At 35.9% G+C, this 22,663-nt stretch overlaps 1 protein-coding gene across 3 annotated transcripts in view; it reads left to right on the top strand.

Annotated features, from left to right (window-relative positions):
• LOC120312740 (E3 ubiquitin-protein ligase parkin-like) overlaps positions 1-22,663 on the top strand; it is a 489,002-nt gene that overhangs the window by 323,885 nt on the left and 142,454 nt on the right. For all 3 annotated transcript variants that reach the window (XM_039353870.1, XM_039353871.1, XM_039353872.1), the window contains one exon: positions 11,010-11,093. In XM_039353870.1, coding sequence (XP_039209804.1) covers positions 11,010-11,093 — 84 coding nt within the window. The remainder of the gene's footprint in view (positions 1-11,009; positions 11,094-22,663) is intronic.

Here is a 22,663-nt window from a genome sequence, read left to right as displayed (position 1 = left end):
TCTTAAATATATTCAGAAGTCAACATCTTGTATTCTATTTCAACTTGTTCTCCCACTTCAAAAGTTTGTTCACATTAAATCTTTCAGAGAGGTTCAGCCTGATACTATTTTGATTAGAATTCTCTTTTCATAACTAGGCTAATGATATACATTTCCTTAAATTGTAGCTTTGTACCTAGATGACAGTTTACTTTTTTGCTAGTACTAGTTTGATCTGATCGCTTAAACTTTAAAAACAACTACTTTCTATAAATAGAATCAAATTTAGGTCCTGGTGCACCATTTTCTTCTTGCTGCTCTTTATCAAGTTTAATTGTACATAATTCAGTTGCTTGGGTTCTCTGCAACTCTTGTCAGTTTCCATATTATAACAGCTCTTTCTTCATAGTACCATGGTATATTATGTACCTGCCACAGCTATCTCTGTTTTTCTGTCTATCATCACAGTTGCATTTTTAGGCAACTGGTACATGATTGATAGAATGCAGACCTGGAGTTAATTTAATTAGATGTTCATCTCTGTGTGCATATTCCATATATTCAAGGTACTTGATTACATCTTTATGAAATTCAGTCTCCTCTCCAAACTTCCTTCTATTAGCAATTAGTAAGCTAATAATTAGACCAATAAGTCTGTAATAATTCTGTAATAATCACAGAAATGGCATATATTGTTGAATTTCTTCATCTCTGGTATTTCTTCAGCCATTTATTTATTCATTTGCATGCAGTATAGATGTCATTCATATGTGGTTTTTGACAGATATGTATAACTGCATAAGGATAAGAGTGCAATAGTCATGTGTTATAACAAACTTACTCACCGCTATCACATATTGTAACAATTGCTTGACTAGAACAAATACAAAATGGATATAAAGAATACGGTTGCTGGCATTAACTATAGATATTATAAGCTATGCTGACTCAGGAATTCTGGGAGTTGAAGTCCATGAGTCATAAAAGAGCCAAGGTTGCCTACCCCTGCTCTAGGTCCACCTAGGAGAAAATAATTGATCCAGACATAGAAAACAATGGAAGCTTGGCATATGCTCCTGTTCTGTTGTTTTCTATCAAGGACCATAGACTAGGAGACTTGGCATTCATAGAAACTCCTCCAGCCAGCAAGTCAGCCCACCAGCCAACCTGCAGGGAAAAAATTGTAACGAGGATATTTTAATATAATTTTTGCAACCCTTAAAACAAATCACTGTACATAACAATGAGAGAGAGAGAGCACAGTTCTGTTATGCTCGGGCTGTTTGTTGTTGTCTTTTATTTCTACAGGCATGGGAGAAAGGAGAGTCACTTTTGTCACTTTGGAATAAATTGTTGATTATTTCAGGATTTGTTAAAAGGACAGTGAGAATGCTTTTTGTGTGTGTGTGGGTAAGCATTGCATTTTCAAGATGCCAATTATTTGTTAATAATTCATTCAGAAATCTGTGTTTATGGTGTAAATTTATCAGCCGCATCCAGCCTAAAAGTTTCAGCTACTCTTACATTAGTTAGCATCATAACCATAGGCTCCTTTGGAATCGAAATACACCCAACCTATTAATGGGATACTTTGCAGGATTGAAGTGTAGGAACAACTTTCCAAATGGCCTTATTGCTCATGAATTTCTACATGAGAGTACTGCAGAAGAGTCTCTTATTTATGATCAAATGTCTCCCAAAATCAGATTAATACATAAAAAGTAGGCTGCAATTTTTTACATAATTTTTCCCCTTGTACATATTTTTTTAAAAAAACTATATCCCAAAGACAGCTGCAAAGACAATTTCACAAGTTACTTTTACATCGGAATGCTTTTCGTGCATAGTAATCTTTTTCATTTCACTTTTAGAGAAAGTCTTTTTTTCCCCACTTTCACCTAACTGGACAAAAGAGTCCCTTGACAAGCAGTTTTCCTGCCAAGTCTCACTCCCTGAATGAGAAAGTTTAACACATCCTTAGTTGTACCTGTGCTAAAGAACCCCCCCCCCCATGTTAACCTCCCCCATGGGTAGCCTCTTTTAGTTAGGCTGTATAATTCATAGTTTTAGGGTGAATTTAAGTGTTTCTGGTGATTTGAATCAGAAAGGCAGGATCAAGATCAGCTGTGAGAATAACACATTTTATGTCATTATATTTTTTGCCAGGACAGGGATGGGTGGATAGTACTCCTAAGGACACTTCCTCCCTGCCTCTGCTGTTACAAATGAATTAGTGACATTATAGGATTGGTTTTGTAGATCCAGGCTTATCACAGGATTCAAGAAAATGTTTAAAAGCAAATGACATTTCTATGTTGATCATGCCCAGCGATCCTTATTTTACTTAATCTGATCTCATTTCATAAACCTTGCCTTATGTAATAAATATAGATTTGTTGGATTAGCAGGTGTTAAGATATAAAGAAAGGTGGTAGAAATAAAGCTGTACCTGATAATAACTCCTGCAATTCAAATATATCTGCATGCTCGGAATTGAAATGAGATCTCATACCATGTGATCTTTGGTTGACTTTAATCTGGTAGCTGAAAGCCCCATTTCTGTGCTAGTCAGATTGTTCTTAGCAAAAGAGAATTTAAAACAGTGATGGCAATCAGAAGATTCTTGTTAAAAGGACATAAACAAAAACCATCTCACTTGGAATCTGAATTTGCTACCTGCAGAATGATAGACTGCTTCTGAATTTGTAATCACTATATTTAGCACAGATCTTAGAAATAGGCAAAAATATTGATAATCATATATGGGGAGGTTCGGTTTTGGAAAAAGGAGGCTAACATATCTATGGTATCCATTTAGGACAACACATTTGCCCATGTTAATATATATTTATCCTGACATTTTAATACACTGGTTGTAGGTTCTCAACAAAAAGATTCCTACTGTATCAGGCCACACTCCCATCTAGTTTTTGTATACTCTTTCAAACAGTGGCCAGTCCATTTCCAAAGGAAAGAAAAATATCCAACCAGACACAAAGATAATAGTTTACATAGAATCAAAACCAGCATGGAATTATAAAGTTTCCGGAACAATTTCTGCTATTAGGTCCAAGGCCCTGCTCAGAACAGGAATCAAAATGAATCTATACTCAACTGTGAAGAAACTGGTTTTTGAGAACTTGGCTCCATTGTCAGATTGCTATCATTCTTAGAGCATTTTTTCTAACATTGAACTGGAATCTTCCCTTCTATAACTTTTCATTATTCAATGTCCTGCCTTTGTAACAATAAAAAAGAGGCTTGATTATCTTCTGCAAAGGATGTTATCAAATCTTCCCATCCAGTCATCAGTTCCATCCATAACTTCATGGGACATAATTTCTAGTCTCCAAAATGTCCTGACTGTCCTTATTCAGGTTTGTCTAACTAAAACAGTGTAAAATGGAATTATTTGATGTGATTTGGAAATTGTTTATTTTCATTTGATATTTTCTACTCCTTTTCTTACCTGATATAAAATGGTGATCTAGATTTTAATTGATTTAAAGTATTATTTTATTTAAAGTTCTATTTTAATTACTCCAGTCCAAAAAGACTCTTAGCAACTTACAATAAAATATAAATGGTATAAAAGTGAACAATAGAAGCAAACAAGCAGAGACTTTGGGTTAGATGTTATGGCATGACAGGCGCAGGAAAACGGGGATCCATTTTCCACGTTCATTTCACTCTGCTGGGGAGAGGTGACGAAGAAGAAGAGGACTCTCATCGATCGCAGAGGGGTGGCGGCCCTTCCATTTTATCCGAGGAAGCCCTTCAAACTGGCAGAAGAAAAACTGGCCTTTATGTGGCCAGCCAGAAGCCACTGACAACCCATGATAAGCACTAACTAGCAACCTCCGAACAACACAGATGGAACTGGGTGAGAACAATCCTCTCTTCATAATTTTAAAACCTCTTCCTGGAAAAAAGAATTCCCAAAGCAAAGAATCCCCCAAATGATAGAGAGAAGGGGAATTTCCGCCCCATTCTCTCAGGAAAAGAGAAGTGGCGAACAACTTTCTTTGGGGGGAGTTTAGAGAAAACTACAAGATTAATTTGGATTTAATAAAGAGACATAGCTTTGACAAATTTGGGGACTAAAAGTATTTTTAAGACTTTCTTTTTGAAAAGATACTTGGAAAGTTGGTGAAATAGGTTTGGACTTAAAAGCTGGAAGATGGATGTTACTGAAATCTAGTGGCATTACAATTTATTATGCTTAAAGGAAATTTGGCACAAAGCCCAGATATAGATAAGGCTCTTTGTTGTTCTTGGAAACTTTCATTTTTGCAGACTGCAGCTGGGAAAAGGGGAAAAAATCCTTGGGCTGTTTTATCTGTATGAAGAAAACAATAAACCATGCTAAATTGGCTACCTGGATTACAAATATTGACTGACTTTTAGTTTCAAGAATTATCAAGAAACAGTGGGAAAGTTGCTTCTGGACTATTTCTCCTTGTAAGAAACATGGATAATCAACAAGAAAATGTAAATGGATTTCAGAAAGAAATTCTTTCCATGTTCAAATTAATTCAAGAGGCAATTGTTTTAAATTATGAGGAGACTAAAAACAATTTAAATAACATAAATGAGCAACTCTTCGACTTAAACTTACAAGCAAAACACGTTCAGAAAATGACCATAAAGAATGAACTAACAACTCAGAAACCAGAAGAAAAAAATAGAGAAAACTGACATAAAGATAGAGGATTCAAAAGAAGAAGCCAACAGACAGGTGCAGATAAATAAAAATATGGAAGGCCCAGATATAACATCAGAAATGGGCAACACATTTTACTTTTCAAGACTTCAGAGCATATTTGAGGATAAGGAAAAAGAATTGATAGAATGGATGACAGAGCTGTTAGGAGAAATGCTGAAAACTGGGGAACAAGAAACTAAAAGAGAACTGAAGGAGAAAGAAAATGGAGGCTGTTTAACGAATATAAATAGATTAAGCGTTTTTACAAAAACACATTAATTAAATTATCTTTTTTTATTCCAAATATTATATACAGAAACAGAGGAAGAAATACTTGGTGACCTAAATGGACTGATTTGCAAAGTTATTTGGCAAAGGAAGAAAGCTAGAGTAAGACTGAAAAAAATAGAGGTCCTGACTAATTAGATGAGGTATTATACCATCTAGTGCAGGGGCGTCAAACTGCTGGCCCACGGGCCAGATGTGTCACGCAGAAGGTGCGCCCACCCCATTGCAAGCAATGGCAAAACTGTCCCGATAAGTTGCGCGACATCACGTGACGTCGCAAGTTTGACATGTCTGATCTAGTGGATGTTTGAATATGATTAAAAGAATAGACAATTGTTAGAAATAGAAGTATCATTAAAAATTAGAAGGATGTGATTTGTAACTAGGATAACATAATTTTTTATAAGATGGGAAATATGAAAATTCTAAGAGGGTCGGTATAAGGAAGCTTTTAGTTACTCATATGTAATTAATTATAAGAAAAAATGATAATTGATAAAGTTATTTTGAATATTGATGGGAAATTAAAATTGGGAAAAAAGAGAGAGAAAACAGGATACGGATTGAATAAGGGAACTCTGATTGCAAATACATTTGAGATATGTTTTGGCTAGAGAAGATATTATAAACTGATATTATTGATACTATGTATAACTTTAGAAACATGTGATGAAGATGTTTATATTTAATTGTATAGATTTTAATAGCAGTAAGAATTATACTTGCATAGTGTGGAAAAATGATTATTATTGGAAGAAGAGAGGACCAGGAAAATACTGGATGGTGTAGTATTGGATATACTACATTATAGCAGTATTCCAATATCTCAGGGGCTGCCATAAAGAAGAGGGAATTAAGCTATTTTCCAAAGCACCTGAAGGCAGGACAAGAAGCAATGGGTGGAAACTAATCAAGGAGAGAAGCAACCTAGAACTAAGGAGAAACTTCCTGACAGTGAGAACAATTAATCAGTGGAACAGCCTGCCTCCAGAAGCAGTAAATGCTCCAACACTGGAAGTTTTTAAGAAGAGACTTTACAGCCATTTGTCCGAAATGGTGTAGGGTTTCCTGCCTGAGCAGGGAGTTGGACTAGATGACCTCCAAGGTCCCTTCCAACTTTACTACTTTTATTATATTTTGAGTGAAAGTTAATATATACCACTGAATGATAAAGGAAGCCAGACACCGAGTTATTTATTAAGTACTTAATGATTGTAAAACTTGAAATTAATAAAATATTTACAAAAAAAGCAAACAGGCAATAATATGATCAACAATATCTGCTGTGGCCTTCTTTAGTCAGCCACGCCAAAACACACATTGGAATGGTACTGATTTCATTGTCTTTAAAACTCAAGAAGGGCATAAGCACCTGAAATCTCCATGCAAGTATGCCCTACAGTGGGGCGATTACTAAGGAGGCATGTTATCTGGTCCATTTCAAATAAGAGAACTCTTAACAGCATTTCCCCTCCTCATAAGCCATCCCTAGGCTCAACAGTCCTGGATAATTTGCATTCAATCTCTGCATTATTGTGAATTTTTAATATGCTATATTTCCTCACAAACCAAACCAGTTTCCTTTTTATGATGTTTATAGCCTTAAAAAAAATCTTTAAAATCATTTTTATAAGGAAAAAAAGATTAGCCAGTAGGAAAAGAGAAAGGCCACAGTTGGGAAAAAAAATAAAATTTGTTGGAAGCAACAGCCATATGGATAGTTAAACATCACCAATCAAAATGTAGGGAAAAAAAATCTTCCAATGCTAGGGAAAATCCAGACAGGTTTTTATTCTGTTGCTTGGCTTTAAAGTATTCACTCAATTATTCACTTTAAAAATTTGTTTTGCATGCATGTTTGTTCCACAATTGGCTCATTTGCTGTTTCTTTTAACATTTTCTGTCTCATTCATAATATCGGTATGCTCAATGATGTATTTTACTGATTGTCAGTGTATTGTTCATCAGGGGACAATATCAGTGGAAGAATATAAGCACTGATAACTTTTTCAAGACATCTACATGGTTCGAATTATCTGCCAGACATCTGCCTTTCTCATCTTAATCCCTTGATATTTTCCATGATCTCAAAAATGTAATTTATTTATTCCACTTGATTAATTTAGCAGTTTGCTGAATTTCCCAAGTATTTCTTCTGTTGCTCAAATTGTGGGCGAATTTTGTTTCTCCTTTTTTGATATTTTAAAAAGTATTTTTTAGGTTTTTTTTGTTTTTGTTTTTTTCCAGCAGTAATAGCTTGGTAGCATAGCTTTTTTTTTTTTTTTGGCCACTACAACCATGGGGCTGGCTCTCTAGGTTTAGTAATCCTGGTGATTCTGGGCTTATGTCATGGCAAGCAGAGCTCTGGAGAGCTGTCATCAAATTCATCCAGTATTGTTATAACTGTGGAGACCATGGTTTGCAATTCCTTGTGTTTCCCTGTCACGGCCAAGAGGTCCACTTTAAAGTTGTGGATAAATTCGGGACAGTCTTTGAAGTTAAAAAAATATTTTTAACTTTCAGCAGTAATGTTCAGTCTGTGGTTTTAGCCTCTCACAATTCCAAAAGAGCACTTGGATAGAAGAATCCTGCAAGTTGTAGGACAGCATTTTGAAACATGTATAATGGGTTTTTCTTCATTTTCAAGATCAGAATCAGATGGAATGAGGCTGGCAGTATCTAGATTATATTAAAGGACTACTGAAACATTGGCATTACATTGTTGCACTACAAATTGGCAGATGGTCCTTCAAGAAAAAGTTTTTTGCTGTGTCCCCAAGTTTTAGAAAGAAGCTCAGAAGCGTTTGAACTTAGAGTTCTTCTGGTGCCAGGTACATTAGCATTCTCAAGGTCTCTTAAAGTCCTGGTCCACAAATTCTTAAATTGTGTAATTGATTTATAGATTGGAGTGCTCTTAGACCTATTCCTTTCTTCTCTGTAAATGGATATACACACTAATGACATTACAAACATAATAAATATTAAAATTTACATTCCTCTCTAGCATGCCCTGTGAGCCTTTTAAGGTGGACCAGTTAAGAAGCAGTAACCACGGACACTAACAGTACCTTTAATGTAAGATTACAATAACAGAATCTTGCGAGTCAGAAAGTATTTCTCCCCTCCCTTACTTTTACTCTTCCCAAAACTAAGAAGGGTTCTTTCTGAAATGCTTTCACCATCCTCCCTCCTTTAGACTCAGATTTCATTTATCAGACCATTCTCTAGGTTTTAGCTCTTCCTCTGTCTCCTGAAGTCATTCTCACATACCCTTACAGTCCCTATGTATCTCTATAAGATCTTATACACTCTATAGATTTACTTGGCTCAAATTGGGGCACTGTCTATTAAGGGCAATAATTTGTTTCTTTTGGGGCTCAGAGATAGAACCTGTTTCACATGAGCCAATGGCGATCAGATTTAATACTTGGTGGTGAAGGGAAAACACTAGCCTCCTCATAAGTAAGCCATGACTCATTACTGTATGTGCCTGGCTAAGCTTCAAGGCTCCTCTGCCAAAAGAGCATGTGTGTTATTTAGGGAAGGAGGGTGGAGAAAGACAGCAGATATCAGAACACTGCCACATCCACTATCCAGACTTTTTTGTCTTTCTTATTGACAATTATTATTATTATTAATTGAGTTCTTGTTAACATTACAAAGAGACTGTGCTTGTTTTCAACCCTTGACCCAGAATGCTTAAGAACAATAACTCTGGCAAGTTTTCTACATCTTTGGAGTCCAGTGTTTGTTTGCTACTTTATTACTCATAAGTCATCTCCCTGCCTCTCTGTCTACAAGGGACTTTACCACATACTTTCAATTGTTAATAACTCTAATTACCATTGTGATTACATTGTAATTGTCAATGACCAGGGAAGCTGGGTTACCAGTCTTCAAAAATCTCTAAGAAGTTTGCATAATTCTCATCAATAGCTATACCTGTTATAAACTCTCTGGTCCCTCCCTTCTGCTACTAATTATTAGCTGCTAGTTGCTTTAGGATTTTCTTGCAATTTTAAAAGTTCTTTCTATAGTGTTATATGCTGGTCTTTTATTGTATTTGGGATTGGACTGTAATTAATTTGATTATTTGATTGAAAGTTCACATTTATATCAGAAACATTGCAGAAAAAAGTAGAGTAATAATAAATCTCTGTCAATTAAAATGAATTGATGGACCTATATAAAATAGTTATATTGATCAAAATTTCACAGAAATCTGATGCCTGTTCAGACTCAATACAGATGCAGCCAACAATGTCAATAACACCAATTTCAGTGTATTTAGACAGGTATTGTTTAGGGTTATATTCAATTCACTTGTACCAATTCAGTTTCTTGTACCAGCTCAATTGATAACAATACCAGTTCAATTTGGTTGTAAAAATCTGCTTTTGTTCTCTTGGTTTTTAAAGATAGTTTCATTACAAACTCTAATATACCCCAACCAAAAGGCCAATGATAGTAGTAATGGTTTTATAATCTTTCAAGGTTATTTTTTTTTCCTTTTGGGATTATGGTAAACTAGTGTTTATAATTTACTTTGCTGTAGCTTTCGGCAGTTTAGTTGATTGGCTGTTTACAGATCAATCATCTTTGCTCACAATAATTGAAATATTTATCTTTCATATTACTCTATTTTGATGTTTATTCAGAAGCATCACAATTAAAATAAGGCATATTATACAACATAAAATATAAAATACAAGATTAAACTATGTACAAGTTAAACAGATCTTGCCCAGAAACTAGCAACATTAATTGAGTTGTGTTGCACTGCCATGAGGTCCACAAGTCTACACTGATCAGGACACAAAGAGCAGGTGTACATATGCGTTACTCTATTGTGATATTCATACTTAGTACAAATAGGCACTTTAATCTTTGTTTTGATTTTGTCTGTTGATAGTATTCAAAGGTGTGTGCATCTTTACGTTTATGGTGTTCATATGGGGCAGGGCAAGATAATGGAGTCTATCTCTAAAGTGTCAAATTTATAAGTACAGGGCCTAACACAGCATTTCATTTAAAAAAAATAGAGTAATTCTTAATGTTTAATTTCCACACTGGTAGCAAGATGATTCCAAAATTCAATAATTGTTAATATGGATAAATTAGAAGCATAAGTGAGTAGAGTAATAGCTGGAGTTTTAAAACAGCTGCAAGGTACTGTAGAATCTGAAAATCTCAGTGGAAGCTCTTCCTGATTTTCCTCTATCTAACTTTTAAAGACACAGGGTATATGGACAACATAATGATGATGATCTTAACAAAAAAGTAGTTTTTTTAATGGGGGGAAAAAACTGTCCTTTGGATATATTCTGAATCAGGCATTTAGCACCTAAAGTCAAATCTAGGACTTGGATTGTGCTTGGAAAAGAATCAAAAGCCAGTTGTTATCTTTTACCACTGACTAAGTATATGATAATGACATGTGCTGTTGCACCAGTGAATATGATGTATAACCGTAGGAGCTATTTTGACAGGAACATGTTTTCATTTTACATTTCTGTTGTGGTTTTTTTTATGTGTGTAATACATTTAATGTACACTTTGCTGTATGTTCTTACATTCATTGTATTTGCAACTATCTAAAGTAAATGCTGTTGAAGAAAGTCATGACAGATTTCTTTTCAGGCAATAAGGTGTGAAACAGAAGTGTGAAATCCATTGTATTATAGATGAGACTATAATGCATGAAATATACATACAGTATATATATACAAATAGAATATATATATATAGAATATATGTGATAGAACGTTACAATGAAAAATATATATTTTTAATTGTGGAACAATAGAAAACCTTGAATGCACTGGTGATTGAATATATTTTCTACTGATCGGACAGATATGAATCAGCCTATTTATCCCTGTTATATATTTTCTTATTTTTCTTTTTTATTACTTTGGTAAAGCATCTGGCTTTTCATTTTATTTTATTTTTGCCTTTTCAGTAAGTTCTAACACAAAAATCAACTATTTTCTTGCCCTTGAGTTTTGATTTTACTCTCCATTTCTCTTTTTCAAAGGATCCATCTTGCTGGGAAGATGTTTTGATTCCAAACAGCATCCTTGGTGTTTGTCATTACCAAAACTGCAGTGGAGAAATAGCGGTAAGAGCTATTAACAATTTTTTCCCCCTTCCATTCAGTCATGTCCGATTCTCAGTCATTGCTTGGACAAGTCCCTGCGGTTTTCTTGGCAAGGCTTTTCAGAAGCAATTTGCCATTGCCAGCTTCCTAGGGCTGAAAGAAAGTAACTGGTCCAAGGTTATACAGCCAACTTTGGGCCTAAGACTAGAACTGACAGTCTTCTGGTTTCTAGCCTGATACCTTAACCACTACATCAGGCTGGCTCTCATTAACATATGGTGGCCATCAAGAAGCACCCTGAATCAGAAAGACTTAATTATGTATCTATTTTACCAGAATGGTTACTGATTAATGGAAACATGTTGTAGTAGGAGCATTCATGAACCATTACCTTGTAGTGAGAACCAGAGATCATAAAAGAGGGGTCATACTAAATACAATCCACCGAAGGAGGAGGTGGCAGCCTGCTTCAGTATTCCCTAAAATAAAAAAAACGACCAAGAGGATCTTGAAAAATAAGCCTTTCAGGTCAAAAGAGATCCAATAAATGCAGCGTAAGAACAAGTATGAGTACCGTTGATATTTACAATAGTCCGAATTTAAGGCAAAAAGACATCTTGCTACTGATGAGGCTGGAGGCTAAAGGAAAGTTCACAGACACAGACATACCGTACACACACACACACATACCTCTCATCCCTCATTGGTGAGCAGAATGGCTAAGCAAAATTTCATTTCCCAGGATCTGTATGTAGGCCATTCTTGTTGCTTTTCATGGATCTTGAGAGAATCAGTTATAGAATTAAGGACTTTTTCAACTAATTTACAAGAATCATTGTGCAATAAACTGTGTTATCTTTGATTGTATTTACTACATATATACCCCTGCTTTTTTCACACTATGGAATTTAAGTCCACAGCGACATATTTAGCAAACTGATTTAGCAAACTGATCACCAGACAGGATCCAGGGATTTGAAACCTGTGAAAAGCTGAAATAAATAGGAAGCCATTGTGAACCTGATTCCCAGTCTGTATATTATCACTCGTTGGAGAAAGTAATAGTTAAGATAACTTGAAAAGTAATTGTGTTTTAATATTGTTCCAAATTGGTTGGCAGAATATTATGTCCTCATATTCACAACTGGATCACTCCTCTATTTGCCAAAATACAATTAGTAATCTTTGCTCACCATACTGGTCCCTATAAAGGTTTCAAGAGCTTTTTCAATATATATTTAGAGATGCTTGTTTGTTTTATCTTACCTTTAGCTATGTTTATCTCACCTTCATGTGTTTTACCAAAAATATGATAGAAAAATAAGAAACGTCTTCAAGGCACCACACAAAAAAATAGATGCTCAATAGACATTCAGATATTGTAATAAAATCTCCCTCCCTAATAAAGTGTACACTATTCACTTATGTTACAGAATATACAATACCATTCATTATTAAAGTAAACAAAAATCAATTTCCAATTGGAAATTTTTGGAAAACCAACTTTTAAAAAATCATGTTTGATAGAATATGTAATACTCTAACACGATATAAAAACAGCATCCAGTGTGTCATTGAGAGTTAAATACTTTCCTCTTTTCCTCTCTTCCAGGACATAGTCTGAATCCTAGCCGATATTGTGGATAAGGCTAGTTAATTTGCCAGCATCTTTCCTCATAGCTTTTCAGGTTTTCTTGGAGGAAAACCTGCTCAAAATAATCCTTGATTATGGCATGTAATCCCAAATCTAATCTATGATTAAAAGTACAAATTCATCTGGATATTTGTCTGTCCTGGGAATAACCTTACAATGTTCTGATAACCAGAATCCAATTGCTATAATCTCCTGAACATGTGATACTTTTATCCTTCAGGATTTAACTACAATGTTAGTATGCCTTATAAAATCTGCTTATGTGGTAATGTAAAATATCAGTGAGGACACTAGTAAATATTTAGATTGCAATCTTAAAATAGAAAACGTGATTAGAGCTTGACTTTCCCATTAATTTATATAGATTTAGCCATTACAGATGCTATCATGTTTTTCCTAAAGCATTTTTTCTAATTTTGTTTTTGAGTGGTAGCACAATTCAACTTGCAATTTGGATTAATATCAGCCATTCAGAAACACATCAGGCTGTATATTTCTTGCTATGTGATGCATGTGGAGCCCATTTTATCCATATAATAACTGAGCCCATACATATAATAACTGAGCCTTAACAATGGTTTGGTTTAGTTTTGTTTTATTGAATAAGCCACAACGACTGTGTTTCTACATAATGCAAAACCATAAGTCAAGTAATAATGATAGCTTAATAAGATCACTGTAAGTCAGCAACAACAAAACATGCAATAGTGTAATGTGATGTATTAATCTGGACATTTAGTAACAGTATGTGTGTATGTAATATTATAGAAGTTTTCAGAAGTTTCATCATAGCAGTTTAAATCCTCATCTTGACTCTTGTCCTGATAAAGATTTTGAAATGCCTTTTAGCCAGTGGCATCCAGGGGGGTGGGAGTTGAGGTCAAAGTCAGAAAGATGGGATATGGAACATCACAAAGCAAGCTCTGCTCTTACATAGTCAATGCATGTACAGAAGAAGTGGGACTTGTATTTCAATGCTCCATCCATCCATCCATCCATCCATCCATCCAATTTTCACCCTCCCTTCCCACAGATGCTTTTTTTATAGACAAAAAGAAAGCAAAACGTTTCTCTTTCTCTTTACATGGTTCCATAAAAGGCATCTGCTAATTCATAAGACTACGTGTCTTCAGATACAATGTTCTGATGTTGGTTTGGTATAGAATTGTAGGAGCACTATACGAGGCTGCAATTTGTGACAAATTGTGATCAGTTGATCATTTTTCTTGCCATACTTAAATCGATTTCTGTATCACTTGTCTGTCATCTTTTTTTAAAAGACTGAAATCCTACCAGTGAATTCTACCAGAGAGACAACCAATTAGAAAAGGGTTCTGCATCTCTTTGACTGCTTGTGATAGCCATCAGCTGATGTCCCTATGATTATTTTTACACCTATAAAGCTATAAAAGCTCAGGCCACTAGCTGGATGTCAGTCTGAGTCATATATTGCAGTGAATAACAACTGCAGGGGCTTTTCCTGAACTGTGTTCTTGCTTTTCTTTATATAGAACCTGTAAAATGATGGAGAAATGTTATATATGCTCAGATCTGACATTCACAAAACAGGAGGATGCTACCCTGGAATTAAGGCAGTGAAATGGACATGCTATTGTTGAAGCAGTAGAGTACTACATTAAATTGTGAATTGGATTCCAGCGTTGCAAAAACCTAGTGAACTATACTGACATGCCACTAAAAGGAGTAGATTTTTCATTACTAACATAAATATTATTCTGTTTACATGGTGCATTGGTTAGAATGTAGTATTGCAGGCTAATTTGGCAGAGCCAGCAGTTCAACAGTTTGATCCTGACTGGCTCAAGGTTGACTCAGCCTTCCATCCTTCCGAGGTCGGTAAAATGAGGACCCAGATTGTTGGGGGACAATATGCTGACTCTGTAAACCGCTTAGAGGGCTGTAAAGCACTGTGAAGTAGTATATAAGTCTAAGTGCTATTGCTGTTTTTACCTTTCTTTACTTATAATGGCATGACTACATATCATGCAGTGTGAAACAGACATGCGTACACATGTACAAATTATTGATGCATCCACATGGGAAATCATCCACATGGAGAATAGTTCTTCTCATTTTTAATCCAGTGTTCATCAGACTCATAAAGTGGCATGGCTATGCAATAGCAATAGCACCTAGAATTATATCTCGCTTCACAGTGCTTTACAGCGTTCTCTAAGCAGTTTACAGAGTCAGCATATTGCCCCCCCCAACAATCTGGGTCCTCATTTTAATGACCTCGGAAGGATAGAAGGCTGAGTCAATCTTGAGCCGGAGAGAATCGAACTGCCGAACTGCTGGCAGTCAGAGAAATAGCCTGCAGTACTACACTCTAACCACTGCACCACCACGGCTCATGCAGGAATGTTAATACTTAAATAGTTTAAAAATAAGATGGCTTGTGTTATTGAATATGACTGTATGAAGTCGCAGATACAATACCTAATGTGAAACAATATATAATTCTGATTAAGCATGCAGTCCTTTGTATTTGTGTTCTAAATTAATAGGATATATTTGTGAGCAGGCATGATTTGGGACTGAGATATGATTTGTGCGACAAGACTGTAAGAACTTAAGTAGAATCAAACTACTTTTCCCTCTTTGGCAATTACGGGCACAGTGATGTAACTTATAGCTAAAATACATGTATCTTCCAAAGTAAATTTTCTACAGCCAGTTTTATTTACAGTATACCAGAACTTCATGAATATATTCTTTTTTCTTACTCTTTCATGTTGGCAAGAATATTTCTCACTGGGGGGAAATATATCTGCTCTAATTTTAAAACTCTAAAATTGTAGTGGAAAATTATTATTGAAGGCATTGTTATGCCAAAAGCAGTGTCTTAGGGTTTGTGAAGTGAGCGACTATGAAGCAAATGAAGGTTCTCTATTTCATTTTTAAGCACCAGGCAATGAAGCAGTCTCTTTTCCTTAGCCAAGTTGTGATCGGCATGAAAGGACCATTGAGAGTCTAACAAAATCAGGTTTTTGAAGAGGTGAGCAAAAAGACAGAACCTGGCCCTTGCTGAGAATCACTCTGAAGTAATTCAACCGCAGGGGACTCATCAACTCACTGGGATGCACCGAAGGATAAATCTAGCTAAGGAGATTTATCCACTTGCAGAAGTAAAATATTAGAAAAGGGGTTCAGATAAGTCAGAAAATGTTACACACTGGATATGAAGACACATGCGAATCACATTATTATCCAAACACATTCTTGATCTTGTTATTGTTTAATAGGTACATCGGAAGTACTTAGATAATCCCAGTATTTCCCAGGTGTTTCTGATTGAAGAAGTCCCTACAAAGCTCTTTAAACAAAGAGTCCTGTTATATATAATGGAGAAGGTTTTCTCTAATAGTGGTCTAATAGCACTTTAGACTATCTACCCTTAGCCATTTTTATTCCATCCCAAATGAAACAGAACCAGAGCTGGTGTTGAAGCAAAAATCAAGAGTTGAGGACCACAGCAGCAATTGCTAGAAAAGCAACCTATACCTGCCTCTCTTCTCTCATATAGATCTTGTAAATCATCTTACAAGTACAAGAACAACTGATATGATCTGTTGGAGCTTTGTCCGTGTAATTGTTTACTTTTCAACGTGAAGGAGAATGAAGACATACATGAGAATTGTTGCAATGAGGCCTTTATGCACAAGATGTTGTGCTACCAGTAGCAGGAAATATACTGCTCCTCTGTAACAGGTTCCAAGTTAACATTCCAATTAAAGATCCAAGCTGCAACTTGACAACATCTCAAACGATATTACACATTAAATACTATACCACTTCATGAATTTGGCTGTACATTTGATATCATGGTGGGATGAGGATCAGGTAGGTCAAGCTCTTGCCTTACAGTCTAAGTAAGAGCAAGGCCAGCAACATTCTTCGCTCCATGTGTTAATTTGAAATCTCTCAGCTCAAAGTGATTGCCTCTCCTGTAATCACAAGACCTTGGTGTTTTGAGGGATATGATTCATTGGTTAGTGAGGAGTGGAAAATAGCTAGAAAACAGATTCTGTCTTCTTTTTTTCTTGGCTGCTGAAATGCATGCATAGAAGAGGTATGGCAAAGAATTGGTTTGATATGTGCAGAATGTCAAAACTAGGACATTTGTTCTGTATCAATGTTTCAAGGAAAATCTGCAGAAAACTTGATGAGCAAGAGTCTAAGACTGCAATAAATAAGAAAAAATAACTTGTCCTTACTGCTACAGTGTTATTCAGACCTTTGATATCTTTGGCTGTGGAGCTTGAAAAGATGGAAGTGCATTGGAGTGTTTCCCACTTTATTTTACCTCAAGAATTTCTTTAGGTGATTCATGGTGGCTTAAAATTTTATACTGGGAGAAAAAAAATTAACTGTAAGGTTTGTTATCCAGTATATTCTAGCAATGATCTATAACTTATGATTTTAGAGTTTTGGGAGCATGTTCTGTCAATCTGCAATTAATCGTCTAGTATTTAAAATGCTGTGTGTGAATGAATATCCTGGGAGGTTTTGGTGTCATAATGCATTGGCACAAGAAAAACTATATTCATATTTGTTGCAGAATGCATTTATCTTCAAATGCAAATATTCTTACAAAAACTGAAGTAGCGGGTGATTTTAACTTGTGAGGGACAGTAATCTTGATCAAAGATGAATGTAATGCATAAAGCAGGGGTCCGCAACCCCAGTTTGTGGACCAGTACTGGGCCACAGCATGCCAGCAACCGATCTGCACAAACAAGCAAAGCCCCATCCATGGGATGCAGGCAGCACACAAAACCACTCACCCTCCTGCCCGCGGAAAACCACACTCCATGGAACGGGTCCATGGTGCCCAAAAGTTGGGGACCTGTGGCCTAAAGTGTTGCGTGTTGTGAAAGGCAAAACATTTCATGCCATTTAATCATCCTTACTCATAGAGGTAGCTAGCAACCTGTTCAGGATTGAAAGTCAAAGTGAATATTTAACATACTTTAGATTTTAGGAACAAATTGGGTACACAAAAATATGAAAGTTTCTAGTTTGAAAAATGAATGAATGAATGAACTTGTGCTTTGCTTATAAGTAGCACTGTTGGAGAAGAGATTGCAAATTCCACCTCAATTTACCTTTTCATCCATGATTACATAACCTGCAGGGACTGAATTAAGAGATTTGACTCCACCCCACCCAACAAGCAAGCCTATCAAAGTCTTATCCCAATTGTTGGAGGCTGTATGGGCTAGGGAGGAATCAGCTCTGACTCAATCTAACCAAGTTCAAGTGACTGTGATTATTGAAACTGCCTTTCCATTTTTACTTCGGGATTGGGGTTCCATTTCCCCATTCATGAGTATGAGTCATCTTGGATTCACAGATCCTACTCAAAGAGAAGGTGGCAGCTGTAGCCAAGAAGACATTTGCAAAGCTCCATCTGGTGTCCTAATTGCACCCTTTCCTAGAATGGGGGGCCTTTCAGACAGTCACTCATATCCTGGTCACGTCATGACTTGTCTACTACAATGTGTATTTCATGAAGTTGCCCTTAAAAATCATTTAAAAGCATCAACTAATCCAGAATGCAGGGATGTGAGCAGTGTCAATTTTCCCTCAACATGCCTACGTATTGACCTTTTGTAAGCTGCATGTTGCCAATATGGCCTCCAGATATGATTCCAGGTGTTCCTCAGATTCTGAGGAACTGCCTAACATCTGGTCAATAAATACAATATCTATGGTGCCTGTTTGACACGATATGGGTCTCCTTTAGGTCAAAGGTCCCCAACATTTTGGGCACCAGGGACCGGTTCCATGGAGAGAGGTTTTTCCGCGGACTGGAAGGTGCAGGGTTTTGTGTGCTGCCTGCATCCTGCAGATGGAGCTTCTCTTGTTTGTGTAGACCGGTTTCTGGCATGCCGCAGCCCAGTATTGGTCCATGGACTGGGGGTTGGCAACTCCTGCCTTAGATGATGTCTAAGATCAGCTGTCTTAGGGGAAGGATGGCCTCTATTCTTATGATCTTCTAGAAACTTATACAAATCCTGGCTGTCCTGGCTGTTATTATCCTGGAATTTGATGTCTGTTCACAATTATCAAAGAGTGAATGGTGTTATAATTATTTTTAAAAACCATGCTTGGGATGGATTTTTGTTTGCTTATTTTGTTTTTTGTATATTTATTCTATTGCTTCCTTGGCCAGTGTTCTTGTATATCATTGAATGTCTTTGAAATTGATGTGCTTAATAATTAATTAGAAATGTGGCAGGTGGGCTCACCCATCAATTCCAAACAGCATGGCCATTTATATACTGGATATGGAGGAGACTGTTTTCCCCCTGTCATTTCAATATGAAACACAGAGCAGCTGAAGCTACTTATTTTCTGTATAGTTTTTGAGGTGTGGGTATAAGCTTCCTGTTCTGCATCAGACATGAAAATGTGTCAAACTGATAAATGAAGTATTTCTGTGAATTATGCCACAATGTACTACTCTTTTTTTCCTACCCAGGTGAAAAACCTAGCTCATTGCCAAAGAAGGACAAGGATGTTAAATCTCTCTTGTCATCAGCTTACATACTAGGAAGTTTGAGAGCTTACCTGTTGTAGATATTCCTGACAGTTAGAATAATTAATAAATGGAATGATTTGCCTCCAAAAGTTGTGGGTGCTCCCAGCACTGGTGGTTTTTTAGAAGAGAAGGACAACCATTTGTTGAAATGGCATGGGGTTTCCACCTTGAGCAGGGGGCTGGACTAGAAGGCCTTCAAGATCCCTTCCAACTCTGTTCTTCTGTTTCTTTCCTTAACTGGTGATGTACAGTACTGAAGGTTTTTTTTATTTTTGTTCTGTATCTGCATTCTATTGGAAATGTATTCCTGCTGCATACTAGATGAATGCTCAGGAAATGTTTGTTTGCCAATGATGTTTCTTTACTGAATTTTCATTATTAGAGAGTACTTCTAAGAAGTGGATGATGCTTGTCCTTCAGGTTTCTAAAGGAATCTTTTTTAAAAATTAGATTACAAATACAGCACTAGAAATCTGCTATCCAAATATTTTACCCCCATCAGTAAAGTCAAAGGCTTGGGGAAAAAAAGAGATTTTTGTTTCCTCAAGAGGATTCTAAAAAAAACTATGATGGAGAAAATTTCCCATTCAATTATAAAATAAGTTGATATCATGAGTGATATTATTTGCTTCAAGAAAATCCTCTTGAAAACCTAAACAGCTGACTTTATATACAAAGTGAAGTTCTTTATATGAAGTTGAATTATACCAGTAACACACTTACTAATGTAAGTTGTTAGAGCCATTTTTAAACAGAGCAGTATAATATCATTTAAGAATGATTTATTAGTACTTTTCTGTAGAGATGTTTTCAGCAACATCTACACTGTTCCTTCTACTTTAGAGCTCCACATGATTCTATCTCTGAAATTCAATTAGGATGTCCCCCTTTTGCTAGCAGCATGGACTGGGAGAGAAACAGCTTTGTGTAAGCTAAGGTCAATCATAACAGGGACAACACTGAAGAGGGGCATATATTAGCTTTTTAAGGTAAGGCAGGTCAAGAAACACACTGCAAAGATTACTGGAATTTTACTGTTGAAGAATCTTGAAAGATTATGAACATTTCCTTCTACTTCCTCTTATACCAAAGAGAGTTATCTTGAATTTCTTTCTCACCCCTCATCTTCCTCAGGGTTGAGCTGATGTTTATTCAACTGTTCTTGCATTCAAGGTTATCACTGTACTTTTCTAACGCTTGTAAAAATTGATCAAATAAACTGTCATCCTTCTTAGAATCATATTGTATTATAAAGCAAAAAAGTAGGATATGCCAGAGTAGAATAGCCCAAGGCCTGTCTCAACAGTCTTCAGTTTCCTTTGACCCAAAGCAAAACATAAATCAACAACTCTATCCTGATTAACTCATTATCTACAGATGTTTTGACATTTGGCTGTTATCAGCTCCAATCACTATGGTTCATGAGAAGGAATTCAATAAATTATAGTCCAAAACATCTAGAGAGTATGTGGTTGCCTCCTACCTTAGCTTTTAGATATAGATCAAGTATGCAGCCTTCCATTGAATATAATATCCTAAATTGCATGGAAAGGAATGGTTAGCATCACAGTTTAACTTCTGGATTGATGTAAAGTCTTGATGATATTTTTGTGTATGTTTGTGTCTGGGTATGCATGTATTGCCTCTTAATAAAATAATATTTCTGACCATCTTTAAAAAATTAGAAAAAAAATTAATTATGGTACTTTCTGACAAAGCAAAACTTTGGCAGAAATAAAATTCACTTCCACTCTAGCAAAAAGAAAAAAGACAAATTATTGCAATTATAAATAAATCCATTTTTCATAAAAAAAAATCCATCAGGTTTTGTACTATTCGAATCAAATTTGAAATAGACATTTTTATTTTTTATTGGTATATTAATTTTTCAAGTAACCATCAATACTTTATGCAAACATTTCTATTCCATTCATTTTTATAATGTCAAAGTACAAAAGGCTTTGTTACAGAGGAGAATAGGAAACATCACTTTTCATGCTCTTATATTCTGAATGGTGAGGCTGTACTCAAATCAATTACTTCTGTCTTACACTAAGCCTGAACAACTAAGCTATTCATGGTTTATTATGCTGTTTAGTGAACAGAACTGTGAAAATAGGTTGCACTAAGTAGAGATATAAAACAAATATAACTGTCAACTCTGCAAATGAGCCTGGCTGCAGCCATTTTTCCCCCTCTCATTTGAGGTTGCCACATAGAACTGAGGGAGGGGTCTTGCCCAGGTGTTTCGCTAGTCAAAACAATCAGCTGTCCCTTCCAGTATAGACAGATGGAATATGCTTTGAGAATAAGGGGCCTGAAAGAAGATAAAACTCAAGATCTGATGGAAATGGTGATTAATGATTTGGCTGTTATTTTGAATATAGACAAAGATGAGTTACGTGGGGAAGTGGAAAGAATTTATAGAGTTAATTCTTGGATTGCAAAACAGAGGAATCTGCCTAGAGATGTGGTGATATATTTTGCTAAGAAGTCCTTGCGAAATCAGATTCTGCAAACTTTTTACAATAAAAGATTCCAGATTGCTGCTCAAGATATTATTATTTTAAAGGAAATTCCACCTAAAATTTTAAGAAGCAGAAAAGATTTTGCTTTTCTAGCAAATGAACTTAAAGCAAGACAAATGCCATTTAGATGGGAGATTCCGATGGGCATTGTTTTGAGCCATGCGGGGACACGTTATAGACTTAATACAGTTGCTAAAGCTAAGGAATTTTATAAAACGGTCCTGGGTGCAGGCTCACCTTTGCCCATGATGCACAAAGTCCTGAGTGATAAAGAGATGGAACAGAAATCTGAAGATACAGGTGCGATGACTGCTGGACAGGTGGTATGGATGTCTCAAGCAGAGGTTAAAGAACAGAGAATGACCCGTGCAGCACACAAACGTAAAGAAAAAGAACAACAGAAAAAAGAAAAAGAAATCAAAGAATCTACTCAGCAAATTGTTTCAGTGCCGGTGGGAGGAGCAAGACCCAAAAGCTCTGCAACATATTCTTCAGTAGCAGAATTTGAGGGGATCTTCTCCAGGCTTAAGGCCAAGGGAGATGGCAAAGCTCCTGACCTGGAATGTTAATGGATTAAATATTCCTCAAAAGAGAAAAAAAATCTACCATTATTTGAAACAACACAACAATGATGTTATTTGTTTGCAAGAAACTCATATTACATCTAAAGACCAAAAATACTTAAACAATCCTCGTTTGGGATCTCATTTTGTATCTCCCGCCCCTGGGAAAAAAGGGGGTGTGGTAATTTATGTTAAACAGAACTTATCTGCTACCCTGTTAGAATCAGATCCTCATGGAAGATATGTTATGCTTGAACTTGGTTTATATGGCAAGAAAA

This window comes from Crotalus tigris, unplaced genomic scaffold (assembly GCF_016545835.1).
Source record: "Crotalus tigris isolate CLP2741 ecotype Arizona unplaced genomic scaffold, ASM1654583v1 scf7180000018526.697782, whole genome shotgun sequence".
Classification (NCBI taxonomy): Eukaryota; Metazoa; Chordata; class Lepidosauria; order Squamata; family Viperidae; genus Crotalus; species Crotalus tigris.
This window is presented reverse-complemented; position numbering and strand designations above follow the sequence as displayed.